Genomic DNA, 25650 nt, shown 5'->3' on the forward strand with positions numbered 1-25650 from the left:
GGATGTGAGAGGGGTTCTGCGGGTCACAGGCTCAGCCAAGGACTACCATTTGCCAAGGTCAGGCAGGTAGCCGGGTGCTTCCCCTGAGTCCCGTCCAGCACACAGAAAAGACAGCTCCAATTGCCCTTAATTACTGGCTTCCTTTACGCCACTGGCAGTCTGTTTTTGTTTTAGAATACTCTCAGCTTCTGATGCCGACGATGCTGTAGTCATATCTGTGTTCCCCTTCCATTTGTTTTTGAACCAGGAGATACCCAGAGATATTCACTAGGGCCCTGTTATTAGATATTCTACATGAGCATGTGGTGTGATACCACTCTGGCATAGAAAACACACACACACACACACACACACCGAAGATGGGTGCTGCTTTTGGCCTCTATTCAACATGATGCCAGGTTTATTTTCAACTATAACACTTAAGAGCACAGGTCTCTTATTCTTCTGTCATTAGAGAGTTTGGAGGGTTTATTATCAAGGCTGGTGGGCCCTCCCACTTTTTTGGACAGCTGTTCCTAGAATAAGTCAGGAATTACAGTGCCTTCAGAAAGTATTCACACCCCTTTACTTTTTACACATTTTGTTGTGTTACAAAGTAGAATTAAAACTGATTTAATTGTCCTTTTTTTGTCACCGATCTACACAAAATACTCTTATGTCAAAGTGGAAGAAAAATTTGAACATTTGCAAAAAAAATATATAAAAACATGAAAAAGAAAACCGTAATATATCTTTATTAGATAAGTATTCAACCCCCTGAGTCAATACATGCTAGAATCACCTTTGGCAGTGATTATAGCTGTGTGTTTTTCTGAGCAAATGTTGGATTGTGCAACATTTGCCCATTATTCTATTCAAAATTATTCAAGCTCTGTCAAGTTGATTGTTGATCACTGCTAGACAACCATTTTCAGGTCTTGCCATAGATGTTCAATTAGATTTAAGTCAAAACCGTAACTCGGCCACTCAGGAACATTCACTGTCGTCTTGTTAAGAAGCTCATGTAGATTTGGCCTTGTGTTTTAGGTTATTGTCCTGCTGAAAGGGGAATTCATCTCCCAGTGTCTGGTGGAAAGCAGACTGAACCAGGTTTTCCTCTAGGATTTAGCCTGTGCATAGTTCCATTCCATTTATTTTTTATCCTGAAAAACTCCACAGTCCTTAACGATTACTAGCAAACACATAACATGATGCAGCCATCACTATGCTTGAAAATATGGAGAGTGGTACACCATAATGTGTTGTGTTGGATTTGCCCCGAACAAACATAAAGTTAATTGTTTTGGCACATTTTTTGCACTATTACTTTAGTGCCTTGGATGCATGTTTTGTAATATTTTTTATTTGTATAAAGTTCCTTCTTTTCACTCTGTCAATTCATTTAGTATTGTGGAGTAACTACAATGTTGTTGATCCATCCTAAGTTTTTTCCATAAACAGCCATTAAACTCTGTAACTGTTTTATAGTCACTATTGGCCTAGTTGCTTTCCTCTCTGGCAACTGAGTTAGGAAGCATGCCTGTATTTTTGTAGTGACTGGGTTTATTGATACACCATAAAAAGTGTAATTAATAACTTTACCTTGCTCAAAATAATATTCAGTGTCTGCTTTTATTTATTAATTTGTATCTACTAATAGGTGCCCTTCTTTGCAAGGTATTGGAAAGCCTCCCTGGTCTTTGTAGTTGAATCTGTGGTTGAAATTCACTGCTTGACTGAGGGCCCTTACAGATAATTGTATGTATGGTGTACAGAGATGAGGTAGTCATTCAAAAATCATGTTAAACACTATTATTGCACACAGAGTGAGTCCATGCAACTTATTGTGACTTAACCAAATTAACCACATTTTTACTCCTGATCTTATTTAGGCTTGCCATAACAGAGGGGTGGAATAGTTATTGACTCTTGACATTTCAGCTTTTAATTTTAAATTCATTTGTAAACATTTCGAAAAACATCATTCCACTTTGACATTATGGGATATTGTGTGTATTCCAGTGACCCAAAAATCTAAATCTGCAGTCAGCATGCCAATTGCACGCTCCCTCAAAACTTGAGACATCTGTGGCATTGTGTTGTTTGACAGAACTGCACATTTTAGAGTGGCCTTTTATTGTCCCCAGCACAAGGTGCACATGTGTAATGATCATGCTTCTTGATACACCACACCTGTCAGGTGGATGGATTTTTTGACAAAGGAGAAATGCTCACTAACAGGGAGGTAAACAAATTTGTGCACAAAATTGGAGAGAAATACGTTTCTTATGCATATGGAACATTTCTGGGATCTTTTATTTCAGCTCATGAAACATGGGAGCAGCGCGTTACATGTTGCATTTATAGTTTTGTTTAGTTAGCTCCGGCACTAGCTATTCAAACCCAACAACAACAGCAGTTTGCCATTTTAAGAAAACTGTCTATTTTTCTACTTTCCTTCTTCTTTTTAAACTGCTGAGCTTTATGCCAAGTGTTATCAATGAGGGCAATGTAATATGAATCATTAATACAAGAATAATTATACTCTATCAAACGTGTAATATTCCATTTAGCTAATGTTAAACGCGGTAATTAATTCTGAACCCTAGAGCCAACATCAATTTATTGGATTAGTACTTCACAAAGTCACACCGATATTTTAGACATGTGTGGAGGGAATTTTTAGTCATCTGTAATGTTTCTTTCCTCGTGGGATTGTCCTCTACAGCGCGTTCATATTTCATCATTTAATATGCATGTTTGAAGACTTGTTATTTATTTATTCATGATTTTACATACAGTTTACAGTTTTATTTGTAATTTTACATATGATAATTTTTCCTCATCTGAGTGTTGACTTAAATGCCTTTTAGTTTATATTAATAAAGTGCCCTTTAAAGGGGATGTATCGAAAAAGGTTCCTTGTGCAGTCACAAGTTATCACTCTGCCCCTCCTCGACTCTTTGTGACTACACAGTCTCCCTGTCTCTGGGGGTTTCTAAAACATACACACAGACATTTCATAATTTCAAGTCTGGCTCTTGATCATGCATGTGTGTCCCTGCTAAGGCCAGATCTGCTCTGATGGCGTCTGATGGCAGGCGTGATAATTACAAACAGGTTAAGCACTGCAGAGCGGAGGTGAGCCACACACACACAAACAAACACACAGACACTGCACTTGTTTGATGCCAGGGAGTAATTGTGTCATAATGAAGGGGTTGTCTCCTGGCAGAGGGGTCCCAGTGTATTTGAACGGGGAGCGATGACACACGGGGAGCGATGACAAACCCCTCAGGGTACAAAGGCAAGGGGTGGTTGGGGAGATGGGGGTGGAGGGGTGAGAGAGAGAGAGAGAGAGAGAGAGAAAGAAAGAAAGAAAGAGAGAGAAAGAAAGAGAGAGAGGAGGCAGGCTGTCTATCATGTGATGATATTTGACAGTGGTGATTATTGCTTTGATGGAGCAGAACACTTAATAAAGGAAGATGACATTTCTGAAGCCCTACCTAATTAAGGGGCTTCCTTTTAAAACAAAGAAGTATGCCATTAAGTCCTTTTTATGTTTGGTGGTGGTTGAATCAGATATTTTCATCATTAATATGAAACTCTATTAGGAAACTCATTAAGTGGTGTCCTTTTTACTTTTGAAAAGCATACAGTCCTCTTTTTCCTTTTTTATGTTTGGTTGAATCAGGTGTTTTATATGAATATCTTCCTTCTTTCCGTCCTTCTTTCCTTCCTTCTTTCCTTCCCAGTCTGTCAGGAGTAATAGGCGCAGAGGGACGTTCATGGGGGGAGATATTACTGCGTGACCTTCTACAGAATAAGCATGCTGCTAAGGGCACCAGGCCCAGCCGTGCACCGGCCCTGACGATAGCTACCACACCAGCCTCATTTACAATGCAAACGCAGCTGCTGTAATCCAAGTGTCCTTTCTGCAATCACAGAGTATAATCTGCTGCCTCTCTTGTAATAGACAACACTGGCCACTTTACTGCCCACGACGCCACACAATGAATATTTGAGCCTATATTATTTCTCCCCCGGCTGTGCATTGTTCTCATCTGGGCATCAGCAAAGATTAAGGCAGATGAGTGCATTGTTGAGCCACTTGTGTGGAAAAGGAGGCTCATTCTAATACAGTTAAAATAGTCATTGGTCGTGTTCATGAATTATAATGGGCAACAAAAGGTTTGTCTGCCACCAAAGCCTGTGAAAGAGAGATAGCTTTTGGCCTGATTCATCTCCATTCTGAAATAGATTTTAAAGCACTTTGTGTAATGCATTCACCAGCCAGTCAGCACTGGGCTGGCACATTCACGCCGACCGCACGGCCCGGGCTACTGTCATCTCTTATTATTGTATCTTAATCCAATTATAAATGGGATCTCTCATCCTTAGTCCAGTAATCCATGGTAGAGTGTTGCTCTTTAGGTTAAACACTGATGTAAAATGGTCTCTCTTTGTCTGAGGGGAGATCCAGCCATTCGTAAACTGTAGGAGTTCCTAACCCCAGCCCAGCCGGCCTGGCCTGGCCCCCTCAACCTCCCCAGCCCTCTAGCCCCCTCCATCTCTATCCCCAGCCACCTCAGCATCCACCTCTCCAGCCCTCTGAGAGAATCTCATTCCCCTTGTTCTAGTAGATAGATAGAAGCCAGAGGCTGTGTCACAAATGGCACACTTTTCCCTATATAGTGCACTACTTTTAACCAGAGCCCTATGGGCCCTGGTCAAAACGTAGTGCACTGTAAAGGGAATAGGGTGCCGTTTGGGACGTAGCGGGAGACTCTGAGAATACTTATTTGTAATGTACGTCTTCTTCTTTCTGTTGCCTCCTTTTACTTTATCTAAAGATATATGCATTGTGTCATGATATCTCTAACAGAACTCTGTCTGTCTTTATCTAAAGATAAATGCATTGTGTCATGATATCTCTAACAGAACTCTGTCTGTCTTTATCTAAAGATATATGCATTGTGTCATGATATCTCTAACAGAATCATGTCTATCTTTATCTAAAGAAATACAGTGCATTCAGAAAGTATTCAGACCCCTTGACTTTTTCCACATTTTGTTACGTTCCTCATCAAACTACACACAATACCCCATAATGACAAAGTGAAAACATGTTTTTTCAAATGTATTAAAAATACAAAAGAGAAATACCTTATTTACATAAGTATTCAAAATTGACTCAAAATTGAGCTCAGGTGCATCCTGTTTCCATTGATCATCCTTGAGATGTTTCTACAACTTGATTGGAGTCCACCTGTGGTAAATTCAATTGATTGGACATGATTTGGAAAGACACACATCTGTCTATATAACGTTCCACAGTTGACAATGCATGTCAGAGCAAAAACCAAGCCATGAGGTCGACGGAATTGTCTGTAGAGCTCAGAGACAGGATTGTGTCGAGGCACAGATCTGGGGAAGGGTACCAAAACAGTTATGCAGCATTGAAGGTCCCCAAGAACACAGTGGCCTCCATCATTCTAAAATGGAAGAAGTTTGGAACCACCAACTCTTCCTAGAGCTGGCCACCCGGTCAAACTGAACAATTGGGGGAGAAGGGCCTTGGGTCAGGGAAGTGACCAAGAACCTGATGGTCACTCTGACAGAGCTCCGTCCACAAGGACAACCATCTTTGCATCACTCCACCAATCAGCCCTTTGTGGTAGAGTGGCCAGACGGAAGTCACTCCTCAGTAAAAGGCATATGACAGCCCGCTTGGAGTTTGCCAAGATGCACCCAAAGGACTCTGACCATGAGAAACAAGATTCTCTGGTCTGATGAAACCAAGATTGAACTCTTTGGCCTGAATGCCAAGAGTAACATCTGGAGGAAACCAGGCACCATCCCTACGGTGAAGCGTGGTGGCAGCATAACTCAATATTAGGAAGTTGTTCCTAATGTTTGGTATACTCAATGTAAAATGTAAAAATGAAGCATGGTGGTGGCAGCATCATGCTCTGGGGACTAGTCAGGATCGAGGGAAAGATGAACGGAGTAAAGTACAGAGAGATCCTTGATGAAAACCTGCTCCAGAGGACCTCAGACTGGGGTGAAGGTTCACCTTCCAACAGGACATCGACCCTAAGCACACAGCCAAGACAACGCTGTAGTGACTTCGGGACAAGTCTCTGAACGTCCTTGAGTGGCCCAGCCAGAGCTCAGACTTGAACTCGATCTAACACCTCTGGAGAGACCTGAAAATAGCTGTGCAGCGACGCTCCCCATCCAACCTGACAGAGCTTGAGAGGATCTGCGGAGAAGAATGGGAGAAACTCCCCAAATACAGGTGTGCCAAGCTTGTAGCGTCATACCCAAGAAGACTCAAGGCTGTAATCTCTGCCAAAGGTGATTCAACAATGTACTGAGTAAAGGGTCTGAATACTTATGTAAATTTAATATTTTTGTGTTTTTAAAAACCTGTTTTTGCTTTGTCATTATGGGGTATTGTGTGTAGATTGATGAGGGGAACAAACAATTTAATCAATTTTAGAATAAGACTGTAACGTAACAAAATGTGGAAAAAGTCAAGGGGTCTGAATACTTTCCGAAGGCACCATATACATTGTGTCATGATATCTCTAACAGAACTATGTCTGTTTGCTGTGTACTGTCCTGCCTAGAAGTTCTTAGGTACGCATTTGGACCTAAACATGTTGGAGAGACTCAGGGGTTTGTTGTTTTCATGACAGAAATTATTCAGAAGCTATTAAGCTATTACTATTCAATAGTCATGGCTTAGTGATACCATTTTATTAAACAATGGTATGGGTGGTTTTACCTTTGTGATGAAAAATGTAAAGACGTGTTGAAAAATGTGTGCACGGGCATTCTTTTCCTGGCATACCGTCCAGTTGACCTCTATGAAATGATTAACGTCATGATTTTCATTTCAAAGTTTGGACCCTACCAAGTTTGACAACAGAGACCTAATTTGGTTTCATTCGTTTAGCTTGTCCTCTTGGACAAGGACATCACTAAAACAAAGAAATAATAATGATAACATTGTTGGGTAATAGGTTGGTTTATCTTTGGTTTTCGTATCTACCTTCATGCATTTGCTAAACTTGCCTCACGCTTGATGTAAAAGCAGCCTATTCGACAGACAGAGGATGTTCATCCCATAAGAATGAGTATATAAATAAGAATGAGTATATAAATAAGAATGGGTATATAAATAAGAATGAGTAGATATAGAAATAAGAATGAGTAGAATGTGAATGCCCATGGTTAGAGGTTCTATATCTGTTCCACTCATTCTAATTCTATGGTTCATCATGCCATTTGATTCTAGTGAAACTATAGGCTATGTTGAACCACATTCATCAGCCTTCTATATTTTATGGTTTTAACATGTTTAATTGATTTTAAGCCATGATCTTGGCTAGACAGTAAGACACGCCAAATACCTTGTAAACAGTAAACACATACAGCTACAACAGCAAGTTCACTTCATGGTATTGGTGTATCATTTCACTTCTTAATCATTGTTTCTGCTTGGGATGATAATTTATGAAGGACTAAATTGCTTAAAGGGATTTGACATTAAAGGGATTATTCCCATGTAATCCTCTGGTCCCAGTAGACCCAACCTGATCAGTGAGCGCTGCATGGCCAAACACCACCAGCGCACTTTAGGAAATACCAACACGCACACACACACACACAAACACACTGAAGGAAATACCAACGCCATGCAATTGGATATTCAAGAAGGGGGTTCGTATTAGAGGCAGAGACATATTAACAGCCTGCTGGTTTTCCTTGTCATCCCCAATTAACGATGGCAAATCCTGTTTTCATCCTAGTAAATGAGAGTGTTTAAAGGTTAGGGGATTTCATTTATTTCATTTTATAACTAAAGCAGCTTGTAATTTTCTATGGGTGTTAAGTTCGAATTTTGGGAGGGGGGGGGTAGAATTAGGAATGGGAATGGTGTTGTTACAGGATCCTGTATACCTCTGGAGACACACACACACACACACACACACACACACACACACACACACACACACACACACACACACACACACACACACACACACACACACACACACGCACACACATAGGTTCAGCCTATTAGGAGAGTAAAGGCTGTTGTAAAAACAAGACAATATACTCTGGACTGTTAGTATTTGTGTGTAGGTATGTGTGTGTGTGTGGGATGTTGCTGCATAAATACTAATAGTCCCTGTTCATGTGTCCCTCCCTGCAGGTGGAGCTGACAGGCAGCAGTGTGTTTGACTACGTCCACCCTGGCGACCACGTTGAGATGGCAGAGCAGCTGGGCATGAAGCTGCCTCCAGGCCGAGGCCTCCTCTCTCAGGGCACTGCCACAGAGGACGGCGCCAGCTCTGCCTCCTCCTCCTCACACGCAGAGACCCCCGAGCCAGGTGGGCTTTACAGGGCACCCGCCGCTGGCAAAAGGGGAGGAGAGGGAGGCAGATGGATGGGAGATGGTGGGGGGAGTGGGAGATGGTGGGGGGAGTGGGAGAGGGGAAGAGTTGGGGATGGATAGGAGACAGGGGGATGGAGTGGGAGATGGTGGGGGGAGTGGGAGATGGTGGGGGGAAGAGTTGGGGATGGATAGAAGACAGGGGGATGGAGTGGGAGATGGTGGGGGGAGTGGGAGATGGTGGGGGGAGTGGGAGAGGGGAAGAGTTGGGGATGGATAGAAGACAGGGGGATGGAGTGGGAGATGGTGGGGGGAGTGGGAGAGGGGAAGAGTTGGGGATGGATAGAAGACAGGGGGATGGAGTGGGAGATGGTGGGGGGAGTGGGAGAGGGGAAGAGTTGGGGATGGATAGAAGACAGGGGGATGGAGTGGGAGATGGTGGGGGGAGTGGGAGAGGGGAAGAGTTGGGGATGGATAGAAGACAGGGGGATGGAGTGGGAGATGGTGGGGGGAGTGGGAGAGGGGAAGAGTTGGGGATGGATAGAAGACAGGGGGATGGAGTGGGAGATGGTGGGGGGGAGTGGGAGAGGGGAAGAGTTGGGGATGGATAGAAGACAGGGGGATGGAGTGGGAGATGGTGGGGGGAGTGGGAGAGGGGAAGAGTTGGGGATGGATAGGAGACAGGGGGATGGAGTGGGAGATGGTGGGGGGAGTGGGAGAGGGGAAGAGTTGGGGATGGATAGGAGACAGGGGGATGGGGTGGGAGATGGTGGGGGGAGTGGGAGAGGGGAAGAGTTGGGGATGGATAGGAGACAGGGGGATGGGGTGGGAGATGGTGGGGGGAGTGGGAGAGGGGAAGAGTTGGGGATGGATAGGAGACAGGGGGATGGGGTGGCTTTTAATGAAAAAACTGATTGGTGTTAACATTAGAACGAAATGTGCCATCTTCAACATGGTTTCAAAAGGGAAAGCTTTTGGCATTTTTATGCTGTTTTGTAATTGCTTTACTTTGGTTATTTGAAAAGCTATTATGAGTTTGGGTGTTTGGCTGGCATACCTGATGTTGTTATTGTTTTTACAATAGAGTACAGACATTTTAGACCATGTCAGTACTGAGTTGCTGCATTTTATCCTTGTAGTGTCAAGTAAGAACAACAGTAGATTCATTTGGCTGTTGACTCACACAGACCAGTCTGTGGGGGTTTTCTGTTATGAAGGGTGTGTGTGTGACATGATACGTCTGATGAGTGTCTCCAGCAATGCCCCAGATCCTCACAGGGACAGTGGAGAGAGAGACTGTGAAGCCCAGCCGTACTGTAACACGAGCTTACCCACCCTGCCTCCTTCCCCAATTTAATTAGAGAAGGAATTGTATAGAAGGAATGAAAAGAGGTGACATTCCTCATTGGGATTCTTTTCAGGCCTGTTATAGGCTTTGCCTTCCAAATGTTCCCATTTTCATTGTGTTGTACTGATGATAATTTAAGTATTAGGGGAAAATCCATTTATAAATTAAACAAAATGACTTGATATCCATCAGTCCCTTAGTTCATCAAGCTGTTCAAACAGGAGGAAGATTGGCTGGTCGGCCCGGGTCTTCGGAGAGACTCAGTAATTAGATCTGCGAAGGATTTATTCTTTGCTGATTGGGGCTTTAAATTAATTGAAGTTCCACATTTGTGGTTTTGTCCTTTTCGTGCCTTTTTTTCCCGGCAGGAGATATTTCACACTGGCAGAGCAGCGGAAGAAGAGAGGAGAGGGAGAGACTGTGTAGGAGTGCTTTCCAATGTTCATTTATTTGGCGAGGAGAGAGAGAGAGAGAAAAATAAAGAGGGTATCTAATGAGCGTTAGGGCTCCTGACATTGAGATTTATTTGTGTACACAGGGACTCATTATGAATGGGCTGTAGGAACAGAAAAAGGGCACCCAACACTTTCCCACCTCCACCACTTCCTGTCCTTTTCTCCTTTTTCTCTCTCTCTCTGTCTCTTTCTCTTTCTTTCTCTCTCTCCCACTCTCTCTCCTCTCTCTCTCTCTGGCAGCCAAGTGAAAGAGAAAGCGGGCAGTGTTTAAGGGAATGCCAGGTTTTTCCATCCTCTTGTCACCTTCCACTTTACCCGTAAACACACCCCCCCCCCCACACACACACACACACACACACACACACACACACACACACACACACACAACTCCACCACAGAGCTCCTGTTGTACTTCCTCTCTCAGCTCCTCCAACAGGGATGTCACATCTTCTTCCCCAGCCATACCTGCAGGATATAATAGTGTTATCAACAGTCTATTTTGCATACATGCAGCAGACTGGGATTCCTCCCCCTTCTCCTCTCAAGGGCATGTCAGCTTGATAATAAAGCTGTGAGTGGGGTGTGTGTACGTGTCTGAGCAGACAGTCTTTTTCTTGGAGATAGTAATCCTGGGTGTTTGTCAACAAGGTTTCTCTGGTAAGTATGAGAGTGGAGCAGGATGCACTAGCGATGTGATTATTTACATTTGATGGTTAAGTGCCTTGCTCTAGGGCACATCGACAGATTGTTTTTTTACCTAGTCGGCTCTGGGTTTCGAACAAGCGCCCTCTCGGTTTTTCTTCTATTTTTATTATATGAAGAATCATTTTGGGGGTGGATCATTTTCTGAGTAAAGATTGCAGGAAGGGAATAGAGGTCATTGAATATTTCACCCAATCAAGACGACAATATGGGTGTCTTTTAGGATGCCAGTATAAAATCGTTTTCAATAGTGCTGCACATTAAGTATTTTGGTCCAATCAAAGCAAAGCTTTGTTTATTTACACTGAGATTCCAGAGAGGCACAAATGGCAACTTCTTTTTCAATATATTTCCATCCATCAGTTTTCCTCAGGTCACACTAGGGAGTCATTTATTGATTGGTATTCATTTGAACTCCCAGTAATGTTCCCCCACAACAATCCTATATAGCATGTCTCTCCATATGAATGTTTTGGAACGTTTACGCCAAAGTCTAAGGAGGAGATGTAATTAAGTTTCAAGTTTTAATTTCATTTGCCATATGTGGGCAGCGGAGCTCTCGCATTAAAAACAACATTTTCTATTCTTATCACAGGAAGTAGTGTCCAGTCAAGGTAGTGCAGTTCGGTCTTACATCATTCAAATGAGTTCAACAATATTCTGTTCATTTAGGTGTAAAAAGAAAACTAATTGACATAAATAGTTCATTATGTGTCACAACAGTCTTAATTGTCCAAGGCATTGACTTATGTAAGGATCATAAGTCCTTGATTATTGTTGCTAATTATGCTATTAGTACAATGAATGTGAATAATTCTGTGTAATTGTACACATTTATCATAATTAGGAAGTTACCAAAGTTATTGTCATCTACATTTTACATCATGTAAAGGACAATTATCATTAGTTTCTCAAAAGATAGAGTGGCTGTGGAGCTGTGGGCAGTCGAGCCGGATGGGCTGGGGTGTATGTGTTAGACAGTGTTTGTGTATACTGTATGTGTTAGGCAGTGTGTGTATATGCGCTGGGCAGTGTTTGTGTGTGTGTGTGTGTGTGTGCGAGCATGTGTGTGTGTGCGTGCGTGTGCTTGTGTGTGTGTGTGTGTGTGTGTGTGTGTGTGTGTGTGTGTGTGTGTGTGTGTGTGTGTGTGTGTGTGTGTGTGTGTGTGTGTGTGTGTGTGTGTGTGTGTGTGTGTGTGTGTGTGTGTGTGTGTGGACTTGGTGAACTCCTCTCCCAGTAGGTTAGACCTTTGATTTGTGTGGATCTTCCTCTAGCCTTTAACAGGTGTCTGCTGCATGTGACATTTGAAATGCAAATAAAGCTCTTTGCCAAAAGCCCCAGAATCTACCCTTGACAAGCCAGAGCAACCCCCTCTCACACACACACACACACACACACACACACACACACACACACACACACACACACACACACACACACACACACACACACACACACACACACACACACACACACACACACACACACCTGGTATGAGGGTCTGAGTCGAGGGCAGGGTTCTCCACCTTGGTATGTGTAGAAAAATATCTGTCAGAACACACTATTAACTCCATAGACATGCACTGATCGGGCAAATTCAAATTCACACTTTTATTATGGATTTGCAAATGTGCTTCAATTAATTAAATAAAACCACTTTAACAAAGAAAGACTAAGTACGGTGCAATTATTATATTACAAAATTATTATACTAAAGCAAGAATTAGCCATTTAAAAACGGGCGTGCTCTCCGAGTTTAATTGGATTTTTCAGAGTACATAATGAGCAATCAGAGACTATTATTAGTAGACTTTTCTAATGACTTTTTTAACTAAGACTAGAGGAGGTGGATGTTCTGTTTACAATAGGGCATGAAAAAAGGTAATGGAAGAGTTGACTGACGACATAAGAGCTCACTGCTCTGATGTGAAATACATCTCCTCATCCTCCACGTGAATATCTCTCATAGATATAGATTTTAATATCATGTAGGCTGAAATCAAACTTCTGAAGTGACATGTATAATTGAGAATATTATTTGACTACAGAGATCTGCTTCTGCTCTGCGTGTGTGTGTGTGTGTGTGTGTGTGTGTGTGTGTGTGTGTGTGTGTGTGTGTTCGTGTGTTTGAATTATCCCCAACCCCAGCTATTGTCCTGGGAAATAGGAGAGGAAGGAAACAATGACCTCCACCTGTTCTTGTGAATTAATGTTAGCCAGGCGAGGATGGGAGGGTAGAGGAGAGGAGAGGAGAGGAGAGGAGGGGAGAGGAGGGTAGAGGAGGGTAGAGGAGGGGAGAGGAGGGTAGAGGAGAGGAGAGGAGAGGAGAGGAGAGGAGAGGAGAGGAGAGGAGAGGAGAGGAGAGGAGAGGAGAGGAGAGGAGAGGAGAGGAGAGGAGAGGAGAGGAGGGTAGAAGAAAGGAGAGGAGAGGAGGGGAGAGGAGGGTAGAGGAGGGGAGGAGGGTAGAGGAGAGGAGAGGAGGGTAGAGGAGAGGAGAGGAGGGTAGAGGAGAGGAGAGGAGGGGAGAGGAGAGGAGAGGAGGGGAGGAGGGAAGAGGAGAGGAGGAGGGTAGAGGAGGGGAGGAGGGAAGAGGAGAGGAGAGGAGGGTAGAGGAGAGGAGAGGAGGGTAGAGGAGAGGAGAGGAGGGGAGAGGAGAGGAGAGGAGGGGAGGAGGGAAGAGGAGAGGAGGAGGGTAGAGGAGGGGAGGAGAGGAGAGGAGGGGAGAGGAGGGTAGAGGAGAGGAGAGGAGAGGAGAGGAGGGTAGAGGAGAGGAGAGGAGGGTAGAAGAGAGGAGAGGAGAGGAGGGGAGAGGAGGGTAGAGGAGGGGAGGAGGGAAGAGGAGAGGAGGGGAGGAGAGGAGGGTAGAGGAGAGGAGGGGAGGGGATGGGTCAGGAGCTACCGTCTTCTCTGGTCCTACTGGAGGAAGGGTGGGGGTGTAGAAGGGTGTTTGAGTTAGGCCAGGCTCTCCTCCTGGCTGATAGACCTGCTGGAGCTGTTTATAAAGCGTGCAGACACACACGCACACACACACACACACACACACACTCGCCCTCTCTCACTGTCGCTCCTGGCCACAGTCAGCCAGAGAGGAAGTCTTCAGAGAGGCCCAGGGGCTGATATGCAGCCAGGTTGGCTGTGTTGGAGTAGTGTATAGAGGCTGGTTGGATAGGGTGGCAGGTTGGCTGTGTTGGAGTAGTGTATAGAGGCTGGTTGGATAGGGTGGCAGGTTGGCTGTGTTGGAGTAGTGTATAGAGGCTGGTTGGATAGGGTGGCAGGTTGGCTGTGTTGGAGTAGTGTATAGAGGCTGGTTGGATAGGGTGACAGGTTGGCTGTGTTGGAGTAGTGTATAGAGCCTGGTTGGATAGGGTGACAGGTTGGCTGTGTTGGGGTAGTGTATAGAGGCTGGTTGGATAGGGTGGCAGGTTGGCTGTGTTGGAGTAGTGTATAGAGGCTGGTTGGATAGGGTGACAGGTTGGCTGTGTTGGGGTAGTGTATAGAGGCTGGTTGGATAGGGTGGCAGGTTGGCTGTGTTGGAGTAGTGTATAGAGGCTGGTTGGATAGGGTGACAGGTTGGCTGTGTTGGAGTAGTGTATAGAGGCTGGTTGGATAGGGTGACAGGTTGGCTGTGTTGGAGTAGTGTATAGAGGCTGGTTGGATAGGGTGACAGGTTGGCTGTGTTGGAGTAGTGTATAGAGGCTGGTTGGATAGGGTGACAGGTTGGCTGTGTTGGAGTAGTGTATAGAGCCTGGTTGGATAGGGTGACAGGTTGGCTGTGTTGGGGTAGTGTATAGAGGCTGGTTGGATAGGGTGACAGGTTGGCTGTGTTGGGGTAGTGTATAGAGGCTGGTTGGATAGGGTGGCAGGTTGGCTGTGTTGGAGTAGTGTATAGAGGCTGGTTGGATAGGGTGACAGGTTGGCTGTGTTGGGGTAATGTATAGAGGCTGGTTGGATAGGGTGACAGGTTGGCTGTGTTGGAGTAGTGTATAGAGGCTGGTTGGATAGGGTGACAGGTTGGCTGTGTTGGAGTAGTGTATAGAGGCTGGTTGGATAGGGTGGCAGGTTGGCTGTGTTGGAGTAGTGTATAGAGGCTGGTTGGATAGGGTGGCAGGTTGGCTGTGTTGGAGTAGTGTATAGAGGCTGGTTGGATAGGGTGGCAGGTTGGCTGTGTTGGAGTAGTGTATAGAGGCTGGTTGGATAGGGTGGCAGGTTGGCTGTGTTGGAGTAGTGTATAGAGGCTGGTTGGATAGGGTGACAGGTTGGCTGTGTTGGAGTAGTGTATAGAGGCTGGTTGGATAGGGTGGCAGGTTGGCTGTGTTGGAGTAGTGTATAGAGGCTGGTTGGATAGGGTGACAGGTTGGCTGTGTTGGAGTAGTGTATAGAGGCTGGTTGGATAGGGTGGCAGGTTGGCTGTGTTGGAGTAATGTATAGAGGCTGGTTGGATAGGGTGACAGGTTGGCTGTGTTGGGGTAGTGTATAGAGGCTGGTTGGATAGGGTGGCAGGTTGGCTGTGTTGGAGTAGTGTATAGAGGCTGGTTGGATAGGGTGGCAGGTTGGCTGTGTTGGAGTAGTGTATAGAGGCTGGTTGGATAGGGTGACAGGTTGGCTGTGTTGGGGTAGTGTATAGAGGCTGGTTGGATAGGGTGGCAGGTTGGCTGTGTTGGAGTAGTGTATAGAGGCTGGTTGGATAGGGTGGCAGGTTGGCTGTGTTGGAGTAGTGTATAGAGGCTGGTTGGATAGGGTGGCAGGTTGGCTGTGTTGGAGTAGTGTATAGAGGCTGGTTGGATAGGGTGGCAGGTTGGCTGTGTTGGGGTCATGTGTGCTCAGATGTGATACTCTTACACAGGGGCAGCTGTCTCAGATTTGTATCTACCATACCGCCGTCCTGGCTCATTTATAGTCTGCTGGTGAAATTGCTCTCTTTTAGATGTCTTGTAGCCCAGAGTCCATATTGTTCTTTGGTGGTGTGGGCAGCAAGGCAATACCATGCAGTCATATTGTACAGGCTATATGTGGAGTGTACATTTCACAGATGTGTATGTTCACAAATGTGGTGAAGGGTTTAACATGGCATGTTGTGACGGTGAATACTGTAGCTGGTGGCTAGTGACAGTGGATCCCGTCCCAGTTCATTCCAGCCCTGTCTAGCAACATCAACCAGCTTCGGTTTATTCTCTCTCACGTCTCCGTCTGATTAGGAATGCAAATCCAAATGTTTTGTTCATCTGTCTCTGTCAATACGAGGATATATTCAATTAAATAAACATCAGTCTTTGTTGTGATGCCCCCCTCTCTTTCTTTTATCTATAGAAACAGTCAGTCTACAAAGCAGACAGAGCTTATGTTGCTTAGAATGGAAATGCCAATGGAAATAAGGAAATGTGTTGCATCTTGTGTACTCGCCAGGAAATATGATATTTGCTGTCCAATATTTATTATTTGAAACATGCCTGTGACAAAGATTTCTGGATTTAGCGTTTGATTTTCATGTCGGTTATTTTCAATAAGGAGATAGGAAGTGGGATTTATGCTCGTTTCCTGTGACTGTGAGATGTGGTCTCCATCCCAAATGGCCCCCTATTCCCTATATGGGCCCCGGTCAAAAGTAGTGCACTAAATAGGGAATAGGGTTCCATTTGGGACACAGTAGTGGACTGTGCCGTGGCATTGAGTTCAGAGCAACTCTTCTTCTTCATTATTATAAAGAAAGTCCCTTAGGGGATCTCACTTCACAAACCTGCTGTGGTAATTCCAACAAACTAAAGGTCAAGAGAGCAGGATAATACGGATTGAAATATATTATTTTATTTAAGAAATAAACACTATAGCAATTTCCAGAATTAAGTCAGAAGGAATTGCAAACAACCTACAAAAAATATCTTGCTATTGTCTTTACTACTGTAAGTGTGACTGAGATTGCATGTGGTATTGAAAGTAGTTGGTTTTCCTACATATAAATAAATATAGCTACCTATATGAATTGAGATTAGTGGTTGTTTAAACAAAGCTTGTACTGTGTGATTTCTGTGAATGATTTACCTGTCTTGGTTTCCTAATTTAACACTCATAAAGCTCCTAACAGGGTAAAAGTCGTAATATAGTCCCTTGATTTTCTGCTTGCAGGGGGAAAAAACCATAAGTTACCTTAGAATGATGAAAGTACATATCAGTCCATCAGATAGATTCTCTGTCAAAGCATCAGTGTGGGTGTTGATGAACTAGGCATCGTAAATAAAGGCCTACCTGGCTCCTCGATCGCTAAGACAAATGTTTTTTAATCATCTGATGTGTTCATTTATCCCAGGGCTCTAACTTTAGCCTTAAATTAAGCCTCTTGCTAAAGCATAACTTGATTTAAAAATGTTAATAAATCAAAATAGCCATCAATCATGGCTAGCCTTCGTGTGGCAGCAAGTCTTTGATAAAATGATTCGCTGCTTGCTGTGTTTTTCCTTACAAAGCACTGAATATGCTGTAGTTTTAACCCAGACTTTATTCATAGACCCCACTTTTAGATATGAAACTAGAGTGTATTGATGAATTATGAGTGTTGTTCTTGCTTGTGTTATTTATCAAATGAACCCCCTTCAACAAGCCCATTGTCCCCGCTGTGCCTCGTCCACTTTTTATCCACACATTCTGTCACTTACAGTTGGCAGTGACTGTGCTCAGTTATACATATTTGTCGTTAATGCAGATCAATGTCAGACAAGGAAAGCGTTGGAACAGCGTTCATCTGAAAGCTGACATCTCAACCCTTCTGTAGTGCAATTATTCAGGTTGCAGGTGCAGCCAATTATGTTGTATTATCTAGAGTCCGTCTGTGTACAACGCACCCTTCTGACAGCCAGTCGACTGTACATGAAGACAATGGCTTCTGCTGTAACCCCTTAAAAAGCCCTTCCCACATTACTAAAAAGACTTATCAATGCTTTTGAAACGGCTGTGCGTTTCCATCATCACTCCTCATAGTACCCGGAGCTGCTCCCAGGCGCTATCAAACCGCTCGGGCTCGTTGCCTACATACGCAAAACAATCCCTAAAGAGGAACAAAGAAACTAATGACAGCTTAGCCGGCCTAAAAGATTGAAAATTCTGTCACGTTGAAAGTACAAGATCACTGGAGGAGAAAGGCATCAGAGCTTTGAAAGACAGAGGCAGGATCAAGCAGTCTCCAGACTATTAGAAGCCAGTTTTATTTAAGCTTATTTGGCTGATAAGGTTGTCAGAAAAGGCTTTTTTATCAGCCTAGTGTAGTAGGGAGGCATTACCACACTGCTCTGTTCCCATGCAGTGTAGAGAGAGTGCTGCAGTGCTTTGTGGGAAAGGCTTTTGATAAAGCTGCCACATGTTTTCACACAGGAGGAAAAGCCACTTTGGAGTTCAGCTCTCTGATGTTAAGCGGTGGAGAATAATAATACACTGTTGAGAATGGGGACCCTCTTGTTTATATATTGTGTTTTTTTTCTTCATATGTAGACAGAGCTTTATTGTGTAATCTGAACAGTCTGCATTGGTTAATGTATTGTCATTGAATCGCTCTGTATAAGAGAAATACGTGGTCAGAGAAGTAGTAATCTGGCAAGACAGAGGGTTTTTTAGACTTCCCATCCGGGAAGAGAAAGGGAATACAAAATAGTAGCCATTGCAGTCGCTCTGTTTAAATAAAAAAAAGCAATTGAGTTCTTTTTGCAGTTTGTGGAAATGACGAACCATGTCCCTTTGAATATCGCAGAGGGTGGAATATCAAAGACCAAGCATGTTGACAGAAAACGCAAACAAATAACAGTCATATTGTCCGACTCCGCCAACGACTCCTCGCTCACAAATAACGGCCTTCTAGAATTGTACATTGGGAGTGTTAACTTATCAGACATGAAATATTGGGATGTCTGAATGACTCTGTCTAACTGGGTAGGAATGCATTGGTATTCTGTTAAGCTCTTATAGGCAAGATGGGTCACTGTGTTTCTCAGGCATTTATTCATAGAAAAGGAACTGCTGCTGCAATCTGACTTTCCTCCCTTTTAAATACATCTTTTAGATCATTCACAGGAGTAAATAATGGCCTTATTTGCAGCTTTGTGCGCTATTTAGACTGCCCTCTCTCAGAGCTGAATTGCTTTTTGTTGGGCCTAAATTTCATATATATATTTTTGTTTAACTAGGTGCTTATAAGAGCCGGTAGTAGATAACAACAAACAGCAAACGGGTCTACTCCCAATAAACTGGGAAATTATCGCTTCTGCTCTTCCTCGTGACACAATTTGTCAAACCTGCTGATAGGAAACAAATTCTATTCATAAGGTTCCCCTCCTCCCGTCAGCATCGGTGTGATTCGGTAGCAATTCAATTATAGTTTTGTGAGATAGTGAGCCCAGAGAGAGAATCCAGGCTGACAAGAAATATGACAGGACAGTTACAGAGTGTTTATGCAATTAAACTTTCACTGACAATACCTGGCGAATGATGAATGCCTGGGCTGAGGTGTGTGTGTGTGTGCACAAGCAATGTCCCACAAGGATTGCACATTTTTCATTATTTTACAGCTGCTCTGATCTTCCAGGGCTGGCCGGGAGCTGTTGCAGGGAGGGAGAAGAAGTGAGAGTTTGGAGGAGGGAGAAGGAGAGGGGGGTTAAAAGAGTGGGGGGGAGAGAGAGAAGGAGATAGGGGTTAAGAAAGAGAGTGGAGAGAGGGGGGAAGAGAGAGAAGGAGATAGGGGTTATAGAAAGAGTGGAGAGAGGGAGAGAGAGGGGGAAAGGGAGAGGGCCTAGTAGAGAGAGAGTGTGGAGGGGTGTATAAGGGGGATGGAGTGTGCGGAAGGGAAAAGCTTGTTCTATTGTTGAGAGGACAGAAGCAACGAGTGACCCTCTTAAAACAGAGATGGGGTTTTTAAACGTGTCAATGACGTTAAAAGAGGACTAGCTGTTTCTTCCATAAAAATGACTGTGTTGTGAGCACTGAAACTATAGCACTTTAGGTTAGAATGACTTTACATTTAGTTTATGTTTAGCAATTACGTTTAGTATGGGTATTTTGTATTTGATTTCTTCACACTCATACAGTGTATAAAAGCTGCACCTGAAGACTCAAACCCAGAGTAAAGTGTCAAAGGAGGCACCGCAGTTTGGTATAATCATAAGATTATCTTATGTGGTGCAAAAAATGTATTCCGTGTTAACATACAATCCAATTCTCAGGCAGTTTGCATTTCATTTGTTATCAGACAGTTGGCAAATTCAAATCCTATTTTAATAGGGTAGAAATGATTTCAAAGCTACTCTTTATCTAATGGAATCTGAATATTTTCCGTCAAATAGACTGACAGTATCTACATGGGATGTCAATATTCATAATTGCATGATGGTGTGTAGAGTCTGTTCCTATAGGACTCCTGTGATGATGTACTGTGTCTTAAATAAAATATAGGGCCAGGTTTGTGTGCCAGCTTGCTAGCGCTCAACACTCCTTACGTCTCAAACGGCACCCTATCGGCCCTGGTCAAAAGTAGTGTACTATATAGGGAATAGGTTGCCATTTGGGACGCAGCCCCTACTGGCTTCCCCTTCATCCTGTCTTTGTCTTCTACCTTAATCGTGGTAGTCTTCAAAAGCCCATTAAAAATAGGGAGCGAAGGCATGGAGGAGCAAAGAGTGTCGAACACAAACACACGTTGATAACACACATCTGTCTGTTCTGTGAGATGAAAAATCGCATTTCACGACAGAAAACGGACGACCTCGATAGCGTTACCTGCATAGTGAAGTACAAAAAAAGCAAGATCTACAATAATGTCATGGTAGAACGCGGACTAAAAGACAGTTGCGAAAATGTAACGAGACAAGGGATGTTAGAATGATGTTGTGTGATAGCTTCTCTGTTTTTATTCTAGTTAACAAGGTCGTTGTGACCTTGGAAGTACATGTCTTTGTCTACTTTGTCACTGGCTTCATTTGCTAGTTATCAGCCATACAGACATAGCCCGGTAAATGTTATTAGTGTGTTAGTCAATGGTTGGCATTCCACTGAGGGTTTCACCGACACCAGTTCGTTTGTCCACAGATCAGAATTTAGGAGAGGTGTTCATTTTAATTAATCATTTGTCCTTCAAACAGTCAAGTTTCTCTCCTTCGTTATACGTTGGTTCTCCACAGATAATTAGGTCCCATAGTTCAGCTAATTCCACTTGAGAACTGGCTGTAGCCACCTGCTTCTTTTGTATGGGTAATCTTTGTCTTGTAAGATTCTGTCCCCGTAGACTATTGCAGCTCATGAAGAATGAGAAAATGTCTCTTCCCCACAGTGTCCTCCGTGCACTTGCCTAAAATTTTAATTGTATGCGTACAACACATTCTCTCTCTCTCTCACGCACGCACGCACGCACGCATGCACGCACACACACACACAGACAACCACACACACACGCACACACACACACATACTCTCTCTCACACACACACAAATACACACACCTTGGTGTGATAGGGAGGTGTTGATTTTTAGGTGTATATGGATCTGAAAGGGAAACTAATCCTATTAATTCAAAGTGAATAACAAAGAGTAGCAGGCCTTTTCCCATGTTGTTCCATTTATTCAACCTGCTAGTGTTTTGTTCTTCCATCATAATTATTTCCCAGTCAGATCCGCACTGATTTCCTGGTGGACTTGTGTACCTCAGACTAACTTATAGAACAACGGAGCTGGGATAATTCACACTATTCCTCTGGGGTGGAGTTCTCCGTTTTTTCAAGGACATTTTTATTACAAAGCTGATGGAATTTGCATATTAATTCATTTCTTTCCATTTTTAAGATTAAATGTTGTCAACATGTATCAGTGCAAGGCTTTGACAGAGCTGATGAAATGGGTCAGTCAAGCTTGAACATTTTGGAGTATAGCAGCCATCTGCAACCTCCGAGCCCCCAGTGCCAAGCGCTCTCTGTCTCTCCTGCAACTTGATTAAAGAAAAGGACTTTGACTGGGGAGGGGCGGCGGGCGGATAGGAAGAGGGGGAGGCTAAAATGATATGCCAAATTCTATCAACTTGATTAGACTGTCATTAGAGGCCGTCGATTCATAAAGAACATTTTCATGTTTTTTTTCTTCTTTTTTTAGATAAAGACAAATACGATTTCCTTTCTAATACATCCCTTGTGCTTTTTTCTATCTATTATCACACCAATAGACCGACCATCTGCAGCTCGAGGCTTCACCTATTTATTCTCATTCTGAATGTTTATTCATTCACTCAAGAGTGAAGTCCAGTCCACTATCCCGCGTGATTATACGTTTCCTCGGCAGCACTACATTGATTAACTTAAACGACTGGCAATGAGCAAACCAGTTTTCAGAACTGTTTCATGTTCACAATCATAAATGAACACAAATCCCTGGCTATGTCTTTCATATGCTGGAGTCAGTGCTGTACTAGGCACTACACAGTAAGTAGCTCTGTCTCTGTTTATCTTCTCATCCCATGTTCATTAGTTGTGACTAGAGTCTCTGTCTTGACAAGTGTTATTGCTGTTCCGTCCTGTACCGTCCTGTACCGTCCTCTTCCGTCCTGTACCGTCCTGTACCGTCCTCTTCCGTCCTGTACCGTCCTCTTCCGTCCTGTTCCGTCCTGTACCGTCCTCTTCCGTCCTGTACCGTCCTGTACCGTCCTCTTCCGTCCTGTACCGTCCTGTACCGTCCTCTTCCGTCCTGTTCCGTCCTTTCCGTCCTCTTCCGTCCTGTACCGTCCTGTACCGTCCTCTTCCGTCCTCTTCCGTCCTGTACCGTCCTGTACCGTCCTGTACCGTCCTCTTCCGTCCTGTACCGTCCTGTACCGTCCTCTTCCGTCCTGTACCGTCCTCTTCCGTCCTGTACCGTCCTCTTCCGTCCTGTTCCGTCCTGTACCGTCCTCTTCCGTCCTGTACCGTCCTGTACCGTCCTGTACCGTCCTCTTCCGTCCTGTACCGTCCTGTACCGTCCTCTTCCGTCCTGTTCCGTCCTTTCCGTCCTCTTCCGTCCTGTACCGTCCTGTACCGTCCTCTTCCGTCCTCTTCCGTCCTGTACCGTCCTGTACCGTCCTCTTCCGTCCTGTACCGTCCTCTTCCGTCCTGTTCCGTCCTCTTCCGTCCTCTTCCGTCCTCTTCCGTCCTGTACCGTCCTGTACCGTCCTCTTCCGTCCTGTACCGTCCTGTACCGTCCTCTTCCGTCCTGTACCGTCCTGTACCGTCCTCTTCCGTCCTCTTCCGTCCTGTACCGTCCTGTACCGTCCTGTTCCGTCCTGTACCGTCCTCTTCCGTCCTGTACCGTCCTGTACCGTCCTCTCTTCCGTCCTGTACCGTCCTGTACCGTCCTCTTCCGTCCTGTTCCGTCCTTTCCGTCCTCTTCCGTCCTGTACCGTCCTGTACCGTCCTCTTCCGTCCTCTTCCGTCCTGTACCGTCCTGTACCGTCCTGTACCGTCCTCTTCCGTCCTGTACCGTCCTGTACCGTCCTCTTCCGTCCTGTACCGTCCTCTTCCGTCCTGTACCGTCCTCTTCCGTCCTGTTCCGTCCTGTACCGTCCTCTTCCGTCCTGTACCGTCCTGTACCGTCCTGTACCGTCCTCTTCCGTCCTGTACCGTCCTGTACCGTCCTCTTCCGTCCTTTCCGTCCTCTTCCGTCCTGTACCGTCCTGTACCGTCCTCTTCCGTCCTCTTCCGTCCTGTACCGTCCTGTACCGTCCTCTTCCGTCCTGTACCGTCCTCTTCCGTCCTGTTCCGTCCTCTTCCGTCCTCTTCCGTCCTCTTCCGTCCTGTACCGTCCTGTACCGTCCTCTTCCGTCCTGTACCGTCCTGTACCGTCCTCTTCCGTCCTGTACCGTCCTGTACCGTCCTCTTCCGTCCTCTTCCGTCCTGTACCGTCCTGTACCGTCCTGTACCGTCCTCTTCCGTCCTGTACCGTCCTCTTCCGTCCTGTACCGTCCTGTACCGTCCTCTTCCGTCCTGTTCCGTTCTGTCCTGTTCTGTCCTGTTCCGTCCTGTTCCGTCCTGTTCCCGTCCTCTTCCCGTCCTGTTCCGTCTTGTTCCGTCCTGTTCTGTCCTGTTCCGTCCTGTTCCGTCCTGTTCCGTCCTGTTCTGTCCTGTTCCGTCCTGTTCCGTCCTGTTCTGTCCTGTTCCGTCCTGTTCCGTCCTGTTCTGTCCTGTTCCGTCCTGTTCCGTCCTGTTCCGTCCAGTTCCGGCCAGTTCCATCCAGTACATCTACTCTGTCTGATCCATTCACCTCTTCCTCCAACCCCCTAGCGAACTCCCTGAGATCTAGCCTGGCATAACTAATTTCCCTATGTTTCACTGTTGAGCACAGCGTTCAGTCTGGTTAAACCAGGCTACCTGTGATTAGCAGCGGGCCAGCAACCTCCTAAATGTAGCCATGACAAGACACACTCAACCCTCCCCATCGCCACCACCTCCCCCTGCACTGTTATGTCACACTCAGGGTGGGCCGTTATGATAAGGGAAGAAGAAACACACACCTTCATCTACTCCATCTAGCTTTCAATCTGACACCCAACACCTCAACCTCACCTCAGCGTCTCGCTTTCATTTCAAATCACATAAGCAGCAAAGTCATGAGAAAAGAACAGAACAGGCCATTTATCTGGTGTTGACTGTCAAAAGTAGTGCACTATGTAGGGAATATTGTGCTATTTGGGACGCAGCGTGGACATGGGGCTACAGTGACCTGCAGCTGATAACAACTGGCCCGCAATATCACCGTGTCACCTCCATTACCATATTAATAATGGATGGGCCTGGGTCACATCGCCCCGTGCTCCCCTGTCCTGTGCTTCCCCACAGGGTGGCAGGCTGGAGATGCCTAGGAGAGCATGTTATCTGACCACTGGCTATGGCTGTATGTATATACAGTTACAGGACAGGGAGGAGCTCCCTTGGACAAATGTCCATTCAGGGACAATAAAATGTATATTATCTTAACTTGTCTAGATGGACATACAGTACCAGTCAAAAGTTGGGACACACCTACTCATTCAAGGGTTTTTCTTTATTATTTACTATTTTCTACATTGTAGAATAATAGTGAAGACATAAAAACTATGAAATAACATATATGGAATCATGTAGTAACCAAAAAAGTGTTATTATATAAAAATATATTTTAGAGTTTAGATTCTTAAAAGTAGCCACCCTTTGCCTTGATGACAGCTTTGCACACGCTTGGCATTCTCTCAACCAGCTTCACCTGGAATGCTTTTCCAACAGTCTTTGAAAAGCTGTGCAGTTGTTGGCTGCTTTTCCTTCACTCTGCTGTTCTTCACTCATCCCAAACCATCTCACTTGAGTTGAGGTCAGGTGATTGTGGTGGCCAGGTCATCAGATGCAGCACTCTATCACTGTCCTTCTTGGTCAAATAGCCCATACACAGTCTGATGGTGTGTTGGGTCATTGTCCTGCTGAAAAATAAATGATAGTCCCAATAAGCGCAAACCAGATGGGATGGTGTATCGCTGCAGAATGCTTTGGTAGCAATGCTGGTTAAGTGTGCCTTGAATTCTAAATAAATCACTGACAGTGTCACCAGCAAAGCACCCCCACACCATCACACCTCCTCCTCCATGCTTCACGGCAGGAACCACACATGTGGAGATCATCCATTCACCTACTCTGCGTCTCACAGACTTGCCCAAGCAAGTCTCTTCTTCTTATTGGAGTCCTTTAGTAGTGGTTTCTGTGTAGCAATTTGATCATGAAGGCCTGATTCAAATCAAATCAATCAAA

General features: G+C 44.8%; 1 protein-coding gene across 6 annotated transcripts in view; it reads left to right on the plus strand.

The window, feature by feature from the left end:
* The window catches only part of npas3 (neuronal PAS domain protein 3), a 341058-nt gene that overhangs the window by 279062 nt on the left and 36346 nt on the right, over positions 1-25650 (plus strand). For all 6 annotated transcript variants that reach the window (XM_045717645.1, XM_014194380.2, XM_045717646.1 and 3 more), the window contains one exon: positions 8207-8384. In XM_045717645.1, coding sequence (XP_045573601.1) covers positions 8207-8384 — 178 coding nt within the window. The remainder of the gene's footprint in view (positions 1-8206; positions 8385-25650) is intronic.

The sequence above is a fragment of the Salmo salar genome, chromosome ssa01, assembly GCF_905237065.1.
Source record: "Salmo salar chromosome ssa01, Ssal_v3.1, whole genome shotgun sequence".
NCBI classification, from domain to species: domain Eukaryota; kingdom Metazoa; phylum Chordata; class Actinopteri; order Salmoniformes; family Salmonidae; genus Salmo; species Salmo salar.